The sequence below is a fragment of the Ailuropoda melanoleuca genome, chromosome 17, assembly GCF_002007445.2.
Source record: "Ailuropoda melanoleuca isolate Jingjing chromosome 17, ASM200744v2, whole genome shotgun sequence".
NCBI classification, from domain to species: domain Eukaryota; kingdom Metazoa; phylum Chordata; class Mammalia; order Carnivora; family Ursidae; genus Ailuropoda; species Ailuropoda melanoleuca.
Window position 1 is genome coordinate 4539504 of NC_048234.1, and position 12677 is coordinate 4552180.

General features: G+C 38.5%; 1 protein-coding gene across 1 annotated transcript in view; it reads right to left on the bottom strand.

Moving 5' to 3' along the window:
- The window catches only part of LOC100483607 (myosin-8), a 29361-nt gene extending 27186 nt beyond the window's left edge, over positions 1-2175 (bottom strand). The window contains 3 exon segments of the mRNA XM_002921186.4: positions 39-274; positions 1890-1932; positions 2138-2175. Coding sequence (XP_002921232.2) covers positions 39-248 — 210 coding nt within the window. The 5' untranslated portion in view covers positions 249-274; positions 1890-1932; positions 2138-2175.
- Positions 2176-12677: the final 10502 nt, after the last annotated feature.

Genomic DNA, 12677 nt, shown 5'->3' on the forward strand with positions numbered 1-12677 from the left:
GATGACTGGGAACGCTTTCTCCCTGTGTGTTTACTTACTGCTCCACCTTCTGTCTTCACCGTTACTTTCCCTCCTTCCTTGCTCTGTATGGTGCTCTTCACGTAGGAGGCCTTGGGCTCCGCGACAAAGACCGATGTTTTAGCATCGAAGGGCTTGTTTTGGGCCTCAATCCGTTCCTTTTCTGATTTTCGGAGGAAGGGAGCAGCTTCACCAAAAACCGCCATCTCAGTGTCCGAGCTCGCACTCATGGCTGCGGTTTGTTTAGCAGAGGATTCTGCCTTGGGGAAGAACCGGGGCAGAGGGAGAAATAGCAACCAGAAGTTATACCTGTGAGCTAGGATGTGTCATGAAAGAGGTGTTGCGCCCCCATCGCTCGGGCTGTCAGTTCTCCCCCAGGCTGTCCTTGACCGGTGTTCTTATACAGGCCAAAGGACTGGTTGGGCATGAGGTTGTGACTAGAGGCTTCATTCTTAGTACTTTGCAGATTTCCTTCTGGGATCACATATCTTGGTCCTCAGCTGAGGCCAGAGTGCCTATAGTGGATTTCCACTGTAACAATATCTACAGCTGGTGGATTGTTCTCTAGCAGCCGTCTTCCTTTAATCCCTACTTTTCCTTTTGCATGATGTTTGCACCTGCCATATACCAGGACAGCCATATCATTAGGAGAGAAAGTTTGTCTTGTGCAAAGCAAGGTTGATGTTTCCAAAGCTTTCAAAAACTTGCTTTACCTTTATCGGTGGCCATTTTTTTTTCTCTTAAGGCTCGGATTATTATTATTTTTTTAAAGATTTATTTATTTGGGGGTGGGGAGCAGAGGGAGAGAGAGAATCTCAAGCAGAATCCCCGCCGAGCACAGAGCCCGATGTGGGGATCACTCTCACAACCCTGAGATCATGACCTGAGCCGAATCAAGAGACTGAGCCACCCAGGTGCCCCAAGGCTTGTGTTATTTTTAATATCTACTTTATGTTAATATTTAGTATTAAATCTCTCAGTGGGTTGTTAAAAGAACCTCATAAAAAATTCTTAGTACTATGTGGTTTTGTCATTTGGCTTGTTACCGAGAGACAGCGTTGCCTTAATTCCAAAATCTCTTTGACACTTTCTTTTTTTGCATGAGAGATTTCAACTGCCAGGTAACAGATCTAACCACAGAGAAACGAGAGCTTCAGCATGAAGAAGGCCCTTCTTCCCACATACATTCCCCAGGCTTCTTTTCTTTCCATCAATAAAAAGAAAAGAGACAGAAGTGTAAGGGTTCATCACATGTAAACCATTGTCCTCTGGTTGATAGATACGCCTCTGCTGGGTTAGCCTCTTAGATTGGTTGAGTCTTTCCTTTCCTTTCAGGTGTAAATTACTTGGGGAATGTCTAGGACCTCTCCTAAATTAGGCACGGTATTTAGCACTCTGTGGGTGTACCACTAGGGACTTTTTAGATGAGCAATAATCAGTCTTTTTAAAAACAGATAACAATGAATCATCAAAAGTAGCTAAAACATTATGGTTGTCACAAGATGTTTGTCTTTTCATTTTTTGATAAGGATTTTTCTGGGGTGTTTAAAAAATATCTGTAAGATGTCTAAGGGTCAGTGCTTTGCAGGAGAGGGAGGTTGGCATGGAATAGTCTGTTGCCCCTGGACAGGTCCTGTCTGAATACATTCTGTCCCAAATGGTCCTTCAACCCTGGAGCTCAGGTGAGGGGAGTGTAGAGGAGAAGGCATTCTGCAGCAGCATTTCCCTCTCATTTATAAGCAGTCATTCGGAAGCACATCCTGCTGAGGCAAGAGCGGGAACATGGAAATGGCCTTCAATTAAGAGTTGTTCCCAGCTTCGTTAGCCTGAATGCCCTGTGTCATCCACCCGCCCAGAAAGCGGGGGCTTACCTCGGGAGTTCCAGATGAAACGCAGGTTCAGAAGTGGCTGACACTGTAAAACGACAGGTCTCTTATTAGTGAAGCTCCGACATTCCAGTAAAACAGTTACAGAATTATAATTGCCCTGCTCTAAAGCTCGGCTCTGCGAAAATAAAAATCAGACTGGGGAGGGACAGTTTCATGCTCAGAGGTGGGCCATGGGGTCAGCTCTTCCTGTCCCTGGGGGTCCTTCAAGCCCCAAGGCCCCCATCACTCACCTCTGGGTCCTTGGTGGAGATAAGGCAGGCAGGGTCCCCGTGCTTATATAGGCACCAGTGTGCTGACGCTGCGGCTCTCTCCTCTTTGTTAGGGCAGGACATTTGGCAACATGACCCTCGGCATAATTTGTTCTGACATTTGGCATGTTTGGATATAATTAGAAGTATTCATATCATTTTGAGTATGTGAACCAATCTCCTATAAATAATTTGACAGGGACCAATCTGCCGGCAGAGAATGCTTTTTAGTATGCTGGGAAGGTGGTCTTTGACAGTGCCTGGTGGGGCCTCAGAGTCCGTTCCCACGAGCTACATTCGATTTGGCAAACTCTTCCACACATACCTGCGGTGACCCAGTGACCCCGTTCTTAGCGGCACACTGCTGTCAGGGCCTGATCCGCTTTCTTCATTTGTTAGCACAGGAGCCCTCCACTTCGTCCCCTGGGTCACTGCCAAGGCTCACCCTTGCTGTCTGGACTTGGGCAGCAGTGCCAGGGTGAGAGGAGAGTCTCCACTGAGCCTCCGCCGTTGGCCCAGTGCCCACCCCCTCAACACTGAAACACATTATTCCAGTACGAAATAGGGATGTATTCATTGTAGGAAAAAAACCGCAGTTAAGCCGAGAGAAAAAATGTCCATAATCCCAATATGCATAGATAAAATAAAATAAAAACGTATTAAGTGGAATCATACTGCATACGTGATTATAGGACATAGATGTCTTATAATCTACTTAAAAATTATATTGTAGGTAATTTTCATATCAGTGACACAATTTGCACCCTTATTCTTTTTTTTTTTTAAAGATTTTTTTATTTATTTATTCGACAGAGACAGAGACAGCCAGCGAGAGAGGGAACACAAGCAGGGGGAGTGGGAGAGGAAAGCAGGCTCATAGCAGAGGAGCCTGAATGTGGGGCTCGATCCCACAACGCCGGGATCACGCTCTGAGCCGAAGGCAGACGCTTAACCGCTGTGCCACCCAGGCGCCCCTGCACCCTTATTCTTTAAACAGATTATATTATGATCATTCTTTTAAAATTAAAATCTTTCCTTTTTAAAAGGTCCAGTATATTGGGGTTTAAGTTATATGCTGCAAAATTCACTCTTTAGCTCTCAATTGTATGAGTTTTTTTGCTGCTATTTAAAACATTTTTGACCTTGACGGTAAAATTCCCTTTCTCTATTGCATGGTTCTAGTTTTTACATGTGAACGGATTCTTGTAGCCACCGTCACAGACAGGTTACAGAACAGTTCCATTTCTATGAGTTTTGATAAATATGTGTAGTCATGTAATCTCTTACATTCAAATTACATGAAAAATTAAAGCCTTGGAGTTGAGGCTAAAATTCCCCTTTGATGAGCTCACAATGGAGGTACCTCCCTTCTCTCCGGAGGTAACCCCTTAACACCAGTTTGGTGTGTAATATTTCAGACCTTTTCTGTGCACTTAACTAAGTTATATTTGGGAAAATACAAATTAATAAAACTGGCCTAAGAAAATTGGCCCATAGAAAATACATAATGAGATGTTTACGTTAGAGATAGTATCATACTTTACATATTTACCAACTTTTTTTTTCATTCTGTACTCTTAGATCATTTTGCATGTTAGTATATAAATTAAAATAAGCAGAAATTTAAAACATACACAAAAATAGAGAAAATACTGTATGAACCCATCATAGTCATCATCCACCATGAGTAATTATCAGTTCATAGTTAGTCTTGTTTTGTATATACCCCAACCCACTTCCTATCCCTGGATTATTTTGATACTACTCTTTTAAAAATTTCTCTGTGGAATTCTCTTTGTTCTAGATTACAGTCACTTCTTCTTTGTACAAATTCCAGAAGGTTTCTCCTGGTATAATAGTGATCTTAACTTTGTTCTGTCATCTCAGTCTTGTGGAAGTGTTAAATTTTTATGTAGTCAGAGTTACAAATACTTTTCATTTGTATTTTTGCCTTTTTGTGTGTATTATAAAAGAAGCCCTTCTCTAACTCAAGGACTCAGGGTCATAGATACGTTCTTCTATATTTCCAATCTAATGCTTTAAAAATATATACTGACATTTGTAACCTAGCTGTATTTGTGTGTGTGTGTGTGTGTGTGTGTGTGTGTGTGTGTGAATGTAATGTTTATGAATTCCATATTTGTTTGTTTTTCCTTTCCTTTTTTTTTTGTTTTTTGTTATGTTAGTCACCATACAATGCACCATTGTTTCTGAGCCAATAGCACATATGCTTTGATATGTAGGGCACATTATCCCTAATTATTCGTTCATTTTAAAGTTGTCTTGACAATTCTTACATTCTGTTGTATACATTTTATGTGTTTTGTTGCTATGGTGAATGGAATTATTCTTCTGATTATCCTTCCCACTTGGTTATTACTGGCATGTGGCAGCCAGAACCTCAGGTCTGTCTGTGGTAGTTGTATGCCACCTCTCTTCATTTCCCGGATGCCTGTGGCATAGGGCAGCCATGTGACGCTATTTTGGCTAATGATGAAGGGCAAGCAGGATTTGCTGGGTGGGGCTTCCAGAAAAGAGAGCAGACTCCACTGGTACTACCTTTCCCTTTCCATTCTTACCCCTTTATGGTGTAGAACACAGATGTAATGGCTGAACTCTAGCCTTGAAAGAAAGATCAAGAGAATTTCAGAGACAGGATTGACATCTGTGAGTTGAATTTTAATATGTGAAGAAGAAAATGAACCACTGATATTAATAAGGTACCATTTACTCAGATTTTCTGTTACATACAAACTCAGCCCTTAACAGATGTGTGGTGTTTCAGAAAGTTGGTTTTACCGGTATCTTTCATTCGGCCCCCTTGCTGAGCTTCCTTAGCACTTCTGACAATTTATGTAATTCTCTTGGGTTTTTGATGTAATATGCACAAATAATAACAATTTTTTGTCTTTCTTTTATAATTTTTTTCTTTTTCTTATTGCATTGTCTGAGACACTTAGGACAATGTTGAATAGTAACACTAGGATACTTACACCCTAGACAGGGTCAGTGATCCTTATTTTGTTCCTAACTTTGGATTGCCTCTGACGTTTCAAGTGTGATATTTACTGTATACTTTATATTTAGTTTGCCAGTGATTTTAATCATAAAAGAATTAAACTGCTTCATCCCTAGGTACATGACGAAGAGAATTGAAAACTCATGCTTATACAAAATTTCATACACAAATATTCATAGCAACATTACCCATAATAGCCAGAAAAGTAGAAACAACCCAGATGTTCATCAACAGACAAATGGATAAACAAAATGTGGTATATCCATACGTTGGAATATTCTTCAGCCATGAGAAGGAGTGAAGTACTGATACATGTCACAGCATGATGAACCTTGAACCTCAAAAATATGCTGAAGTGACATAGTGCACTTATATTTGATGATTCCATATCTATAAAATGTCAACAACAGGCAAATCCATTGAGACAGAAAGGAGATTAGTGCTTGCCAGAGAATGGTCTGGAGAGGGGAGACTGGGGAGTGAGTGCTAATGGGATTTCTTTTTGAGGTGATGAAATGTTCTGAAATTAGATAGTGGTTAAGATTGTGTAACTTTGTGAATCCCTACTAAAACCACTGAATTTACATTTAAATGCTGAATTTGTGGCATGTGAATTATATCTTTAAAAATGCATTGGATTTTTAAAAAATTTAAAAAAATGCATTGGATTTTATCAGTGTTTTTTTTCCCCTGCATTTATTGAGATTATTTTTTTCTCCTCAAATTTATTAATGTAGAGAATTATGTAGTAGATTTTCTCACTTTTACTACTGAAGTTCATGAAATGAAACCTATAGAAATAACAGTTTAATTTCCTGCTGATCAAGTATAGTAATTTTTTTTTCTAATGTGGGATTTCTGCATCTGAGTTCATTATGGGACTACGACAGGGTTTTCTCTTATGCTGTTTGTTTTGGGTTTGTTATTGGCATCATGCTAGGTCTTGTAAAGTAAGTAGCTTCCCGTTTCTGTTTTCTGCAGCATTGTGTTTAGAATGTGAGGACTGTGTTTTGCGAACATTTGGTAGAGTTCCTTCATGGAATTCTTTTGGCCTGTAGCCTCTTTGGAGGAGGAATCTTTATTTACTCTTATATTATAAGCTTTTTAAAAAATGGCTATCGATTAATCTGTTCAGAGTTTCTTTTTTTCCCATTTAAAATCATATTTTCCTAGAAAATTGCCCATTTCATGTGAGGTTTCAGATATTTTGACTTTTTTTGTGCATATCTTTTTATAGTTAAAAACCTCCTAATTAATTCCACTGTATTTTTAAATCCTTTTTATTCCTCTTCTACACAGTTTAATTTTGTTCTTTTTATTTCAAATCGTATTTGCTAAAGTTGTGTGTTTGGTGTTGGTCTTTTAAATTTAGTTTTACCAAACAACTTTTTTCCCCGTTTTTCCTATTTTCTATTTTCTATTCTGCTTTTAATCTCATCCATTCCTTTCTTTTATTTCTTTAGGTTTATTTTACTGGTCTGTGCTTATCATCTTAAATTGAAAACTTCATTTATTTTCATTCTTTCTTATGGTCTTACAGGCTTATTTGTGGTTATAAATTTTTCTTTGGTAACTACTTTGACTGAATCCCTTCCACAGGTTGATATGTGGTGGTACTCTGCTTGTCCTTCAATTATAATTACTTTAAAATTTCTGTTTCCATTTCAACCCCCAAATTATCTAAAGCATGTTTGTTTTTTAGATTTTCAGGTGAACAAATCTGGGCATTGGGGTGAGGGTTCTCTTTTAGCTACTAATTCTTTTCCTTGCATGCATGTGCGTGCTCAGTTTGTTTCCTGGTAGACCCAGTACGGGTGGGGATGTTGTTCGTGTGTGTGTGTGTGTGTGTGTGTGTGTGTGTGTGTGTAAGTAATAAGAAAATTCAGATAGCATCCGGGTAAGAATATTATCAGTGCCCCAGAAACCTCTCAGGATCCTCCTCATTATAACTCTGATTTCCCTCATGTAAAGGTAACTATGATTTTTACTTTTATGATAATCATTTCTCTGCTTTTCTCTATTGTTCCATTATTTGTGTATGCGTCTGTAAATAATACATATACATTTTTCTACCTGTTTTTGAGCTTCATATGCATACAACTTTATTCTTTAGTATCTCTCTTCTTTTACCCAGCATTATTGTGGGATTTTTTTTCCTCATGAAGTTACATGTAACCGTATTTTATTTTTATTACTGTGCCGTATTTCATTGTATGATAATATTCTGTTGTAGACAAAATTTGGGGTGGTTCCCAGATTTTTGCTATAGCTTTTTATTTTATTTATTTTTTGCAAGATGAACACTGACTGTTACTTCTGTGATATCTTATTCTAGAAATAGTTGATATTTCTTTTATGGTTTTGTACATGGGTCAGTTGTTCTCCTCCTCCTCTTCTTTAACACCTTTATTCAGGTAGAATTTTATATACCTTAAAAGTTATCCATTTTAAATATGGTTCAGTGGGTTTTTACTAAATTTATGCAGTTGTATAACGTCACCATAATCCAGTTTTATCAACACTTCCTTGTTCCCTTGTGCCCATTTGCATTCAGGTGCTCTTCCAGCCCCAGACCACAGGCAGATACTGATCTGCTTTGTCTCTGTAGTTTTGCTCTTTCTAGAAATTTCCTGTAAATGGAATCCTACAGTGTGCATTCTCTTGTGTAGGGCTCCTTTCCCTTTGCTTGTTTCGGACTTCGTGCATGTTGTTGCTTGTGTCAGTAGTTTGATCATTTTTATTGCTGAGTATGAGTCCCTCGTATGGGTATGCCACATCACGTTTATCCGTTAACCAGCTGATGGACGTTTGAATTGTTTCCAGTGTTTGGCTGTTATGAATAATGCTATGAATAATGTGCCATACAAGGCATTGTATAGACATTTGTTTTCATTTCTCTTAGGTAGATAATTAGGAGTTGACTAGCTAGGTGGTTTAACTTTTTAAGAAACTGCCAAATTCTTTTCCACAGTGACTGTACCATTTTACACTTGCACCAATAATATGAGGGTTCCAGTTTCTTTACATTCTCACCTACACTTGTGTTGTCCTTTCTTTCTGCTTATGGCCATCCTCCTGAGTGTAATGTGGTATCTCATGAGGTTTTAATTTTCATTTCCTTAATAATGATTTTGATTACTTTTTCATGTGCTTATTTGCCATTTATATATTTTCTTTAGGTGAAGTGTCTGTCTGAATCTTTAGCCTGGGTCTCCTGGCTGGCTCAGTCGATTAAGTGTCTGCCCGTGGCTCAGGTCATAATCCCAGGGTGCTGGGATCGAGTCCCGCATCAGGCTCTTTGCTCAGCAGGGAGCCTGCTTCTCCCTCTCCTGCTGTTCCCCCTGCCTGTGCATGCTCTCTCTCTGGCAAATAAATAAATAAAATCTTAAAAAAAATCTTTAGCCCATTTAAAAAATTGGGTCATTTTCGTACTGTTTCCTTAAGTTGTTGATAGATTTATCAGATGTATGACTAACAGATTTTTTTTTTCTAGACTCTGACTTGTCTTTTCATTTTCTTAATGGTTTTTTTTGAAGAGTCGGTTTTAAACTTTGATGAAGCCCAGGTATTTTAAATTTATTTTTATTTTTTATTTAAATTCAGTTAGCTAACATATAGCACATCATTAGTTTCAGATACAGTGTTCAGTAATTCATTAGTTGCATATAACATGCAGTGCTCATCACATCATGTGCCCTCCTTAAGTCCAGTTTTTTTATGAAGTCAATATTTTCTTTTAGGGATCATGCTTTTGATACATTTTACAAATATTTCCTAATGCAAAGTCACCAGTATTTTCTTTTATGTTTTTTTCTGTATATTTTATATTTATAACTCTTATGTATAGGTCTATATTCCGTTTCAGGTTAGTTTTCACGTATGGTTAAGGAAGGGTCTGGGTTCATTTGTTTTTACATATAGATATCCAGTTCTTCCACTTGCCATTTGTTGAAAAGACTGTCCCTTTCCTACTAGATTACCTTGGTACTGGTGCCGAAAATTTTTGATGATTTTTTTTTTTAGAGGTTTTATTTATTTTTTGACAGAGATAGAGACAGCCAGCGAGAGAGGGAACACAAGCAGGGGGAGTGGGAGAGGAAGAAGCAGGCTCCTAGCGGAGGAGCCTGATGTGGGGTTTGATCCCATAACGCCGAGATCACGCCCTGAGCCGAAGGCAGACGCTTAACTGCTGTGCCACCCAGGCGCCCCGATTTTTTTCTTATTTTAACTTTGAAACTATTTGCTTTTCATGTAGTTTATGCATTTACAGCTTCAGAATTCTGGAAGCACAGAAGAACATACAATGAAAATCTTTTCTTACGCTATTAGTATGAGAAAACTATGTAGTTTTCTTCCCCATTGTCAACAACAGTTATCAGATCCTGTGTGCCCTTAACAGGTATTTTATGCATATGTTAACAAATACACATTTGTTCTTTTTTTCTTTTCCCTACATGGCTCAGTTTTTGAGAATTTTTTTTTTTTTTTAGGTAGATGTGGAGTCTAATGCGGGGTTCAAACTCGCGACGATGAGATCAAGACCTGAGCTGAGATGGAGAGTCAGACACTTAACCGACTGAGCCACCCAGGTGCCCCAAGAGTGTGTTAGATCAGTGTTTTTAGCCTTTTTTTTTCATTACTCCCCTTGAAGAGAAAAATTAATTAAATTAAATTAATTAAGTTTAATTCTTGCTAAGAAATCAAACACTAAGCAATAGTATTTTAATTAAATACATTTAAATTCAATTAATTTCTCCCTAACAAGAGCAGTCAGTTTTTTTTTCAGACAGGGTTGTATTTGGCAGGGGGAGGAGAGAGGCACAAGTAATATAATGCCTAAGATTTGTTTTGCTCTTCTAAGAACTAATTTTCACTTCTTAAAGAGTGATGTCTTTTCTTTTCTTTTCTTTTTTTTTTTTTAAAGATTTTTTAAATTTATTTGACAGAGATAGAGACAGCCAGCTAGAGAGGGAACACAAGCAGGGGGGGTGGGAGAGGAAGGCAGGCTCATAGCAGAGGAGCCTGATGGTGGGGCTCGATCCCAGAACGCCGGGATCACGCCCCGAGCTGAAGGCAGACGCTTAACCGCTGTGCCACCCAGGCGCCCCAAGAGTGATGTCTTTTCTATCGAAATTGCATGTATCAGGGCGCCTGGCTGACTCGGTGGAGCATGTGACTCTTGATCTCGGGGTTGTGAGTTTGAGCCCCTGTTGGGTAAAGAGATTACCTAAAAATAAAGTCTTCAGAAAAAGAAAAAAAAGGAATGTATATATTAGATGCATTTATAGTTTCTCATTGTTGTCTCATTGTTGGCTACAAAATTTACTATTTATTCAACATGGAGGTTGGGAAGAAAAGGTTTCACAGTTAGAGCCTTAGGAGACTGGGGCTGCCACTATTGCAAACTCTAGATTTTTTTTTTTTATTGAAATGTACAAAATTTAATATTTGTCTTGACAATTGAGCTTGTTATTTGTGTTATTCAGTCATCTATGTTTTTAGTTTGTTTACTTGGTCTGTAATTTCTCCAGTAGGCCCAAGTTAAACTCCACTACTGTTCTCAGATTTTTCAGATTTTGTTTGTGTAATTCAAAGATAGCTGCTAATAATACCATAGAAATTTGTGATCATTTTATCTTTCTGGTAAATTGTGTCTTTTAAAAATAAAATATGGGGGCGCCTGGGAGGCACAGCGGTTAAGCGTCTGCCTTCGGCTCAGGGCGTGATCCTGGCGTTATGGGATCGAGCCCCACATCAGGCTCCTCCGCTGGGAGCCTGCTTCTTCCTCTCCCACTGCCCCTGCTTGTGTTCCCTCTCTCGCTGGCTGTCTCTATCTCTGTCGAATAAATAAATAAAATCTTTAAGAAAAAAAATAAAATATGAACTATCCCTGTTGCATTTAGTATTATTTTGCCTTGAATTCTATTTTTTCTAATATTTCGGTATATTTGGCTTTAGTTTTTGGTAACATATAGATGGGTGATCTTTACCTGTATCTTTACTTTTGATCTTTCTGAGTTATTTTATTTTATATCTAACTTTTAAAAAACAAGTGGTAGCTACTTTAAAAATCCAGTATGAGAGCCATTTTTAATAGGTAAGTTTTAAAGGCTGCAAACTGGCTAGCATGCTTCTTATGATGTGTACAATGTTTTAAATATCAGCTTAATCAGATGTTATTTTGTATGATTTTAGGCAAGTCACCTAATCCCTGTAAGACTCAGTTTGTTCATCTGTCAAAGGAAAATAATTTTCTACCATCTCAAAAGACTAGTGTGAGTATTCAGTGAAAAATGTATGCAGAGCATCTGGCAGCACAAAGTATTCAAAAAATACTGGCTGCTATCACTGTGTCTAAAACGGTGTAAAAAATAGGGCTCTATCGTGAGTCGTGGACTGTCACGAGTCCTAACCAAGGAACTGACATTGTAAGATTTGCGTTTTAAGCACAGTTACGGTAGCAGCATGGAAGGTGGATTGGAGGAGTGAAGCAGAGGTAAAGAACCCACTTAAACGGTGGTTGTACTATTTTAGGAGATCTGGGAACCTGCTTTAAGCCAGCAGCTCTTGGAAAAGAAAAGAAGGGGATGTAAGCAAGTACTTGGGTAGTAGACTGACTGCTGGCTGCTGATGAAGTAGAAATAATTTTAGATGTTCAGGAATCATCTGAATTTATTCTACCTCAAGACAACTAAAATTAAACTGAATTTCCTGAGATTGGGGAGGGGGTAATGTTTCTCATGGAGAAGAACAGATTTAGAAGTACAAGACAGAAGAGAGATCTAACTCCATGGAGCATGCAGTTTCCGAGTTTGTGGTGAAAGAACGCAAGTTTCTGGGAATAAGAGTGAGCTTCCACGAGACAATGAAATAATAAGCCACCCTGTCTGACATTAAACGTTATTTCAAGAATATGGTGATTAAGATAGTATATAACATTAGTGTAGGTGAAGACAAGTAGATCATTAGAACATAATATAGTCCAAAATGGGTTCTTGCATGGATGGCAATTTAAAATATGATAAAGGTGGCATTTTAATCACAGGGGGCAAAGAAGGTCTAAGCAGTAAGTGGGGTTGAGATTTATCATTTGCAGAGTAATTCCATTAGGTCCTTGCCTGACACCATTTATAAAAATAAGTTCTAGGTGAATTGGAGTCTTAAGCATTAAAACAAAGCGCAATCATAAATGTAGTAGAATCGTATACATATCCTTCAAATCAAGAAGAACGGGAGCTAACAAGCAGATAGAAAAAGCCGAGAAGATAGAAGTGGGCAGTTCATGGAAGAGGCAGTACAAATGGCCAATAAACTTGATAACACACTCAGCCTCAGGACGTGCAAGATCAAATAACAGCTAGTACATCTCCCCCATCAGCTTGACAAATAAAACAATTTTGTGGTAGCAAATGGTGGTGTTGGAGAGTGGTTGCCCTCATATGGTTTGGGTAAGGGTGTAAAATTCCAGGGCAATTTGTTGCTTCTTTTGAAATGTGAAATTGC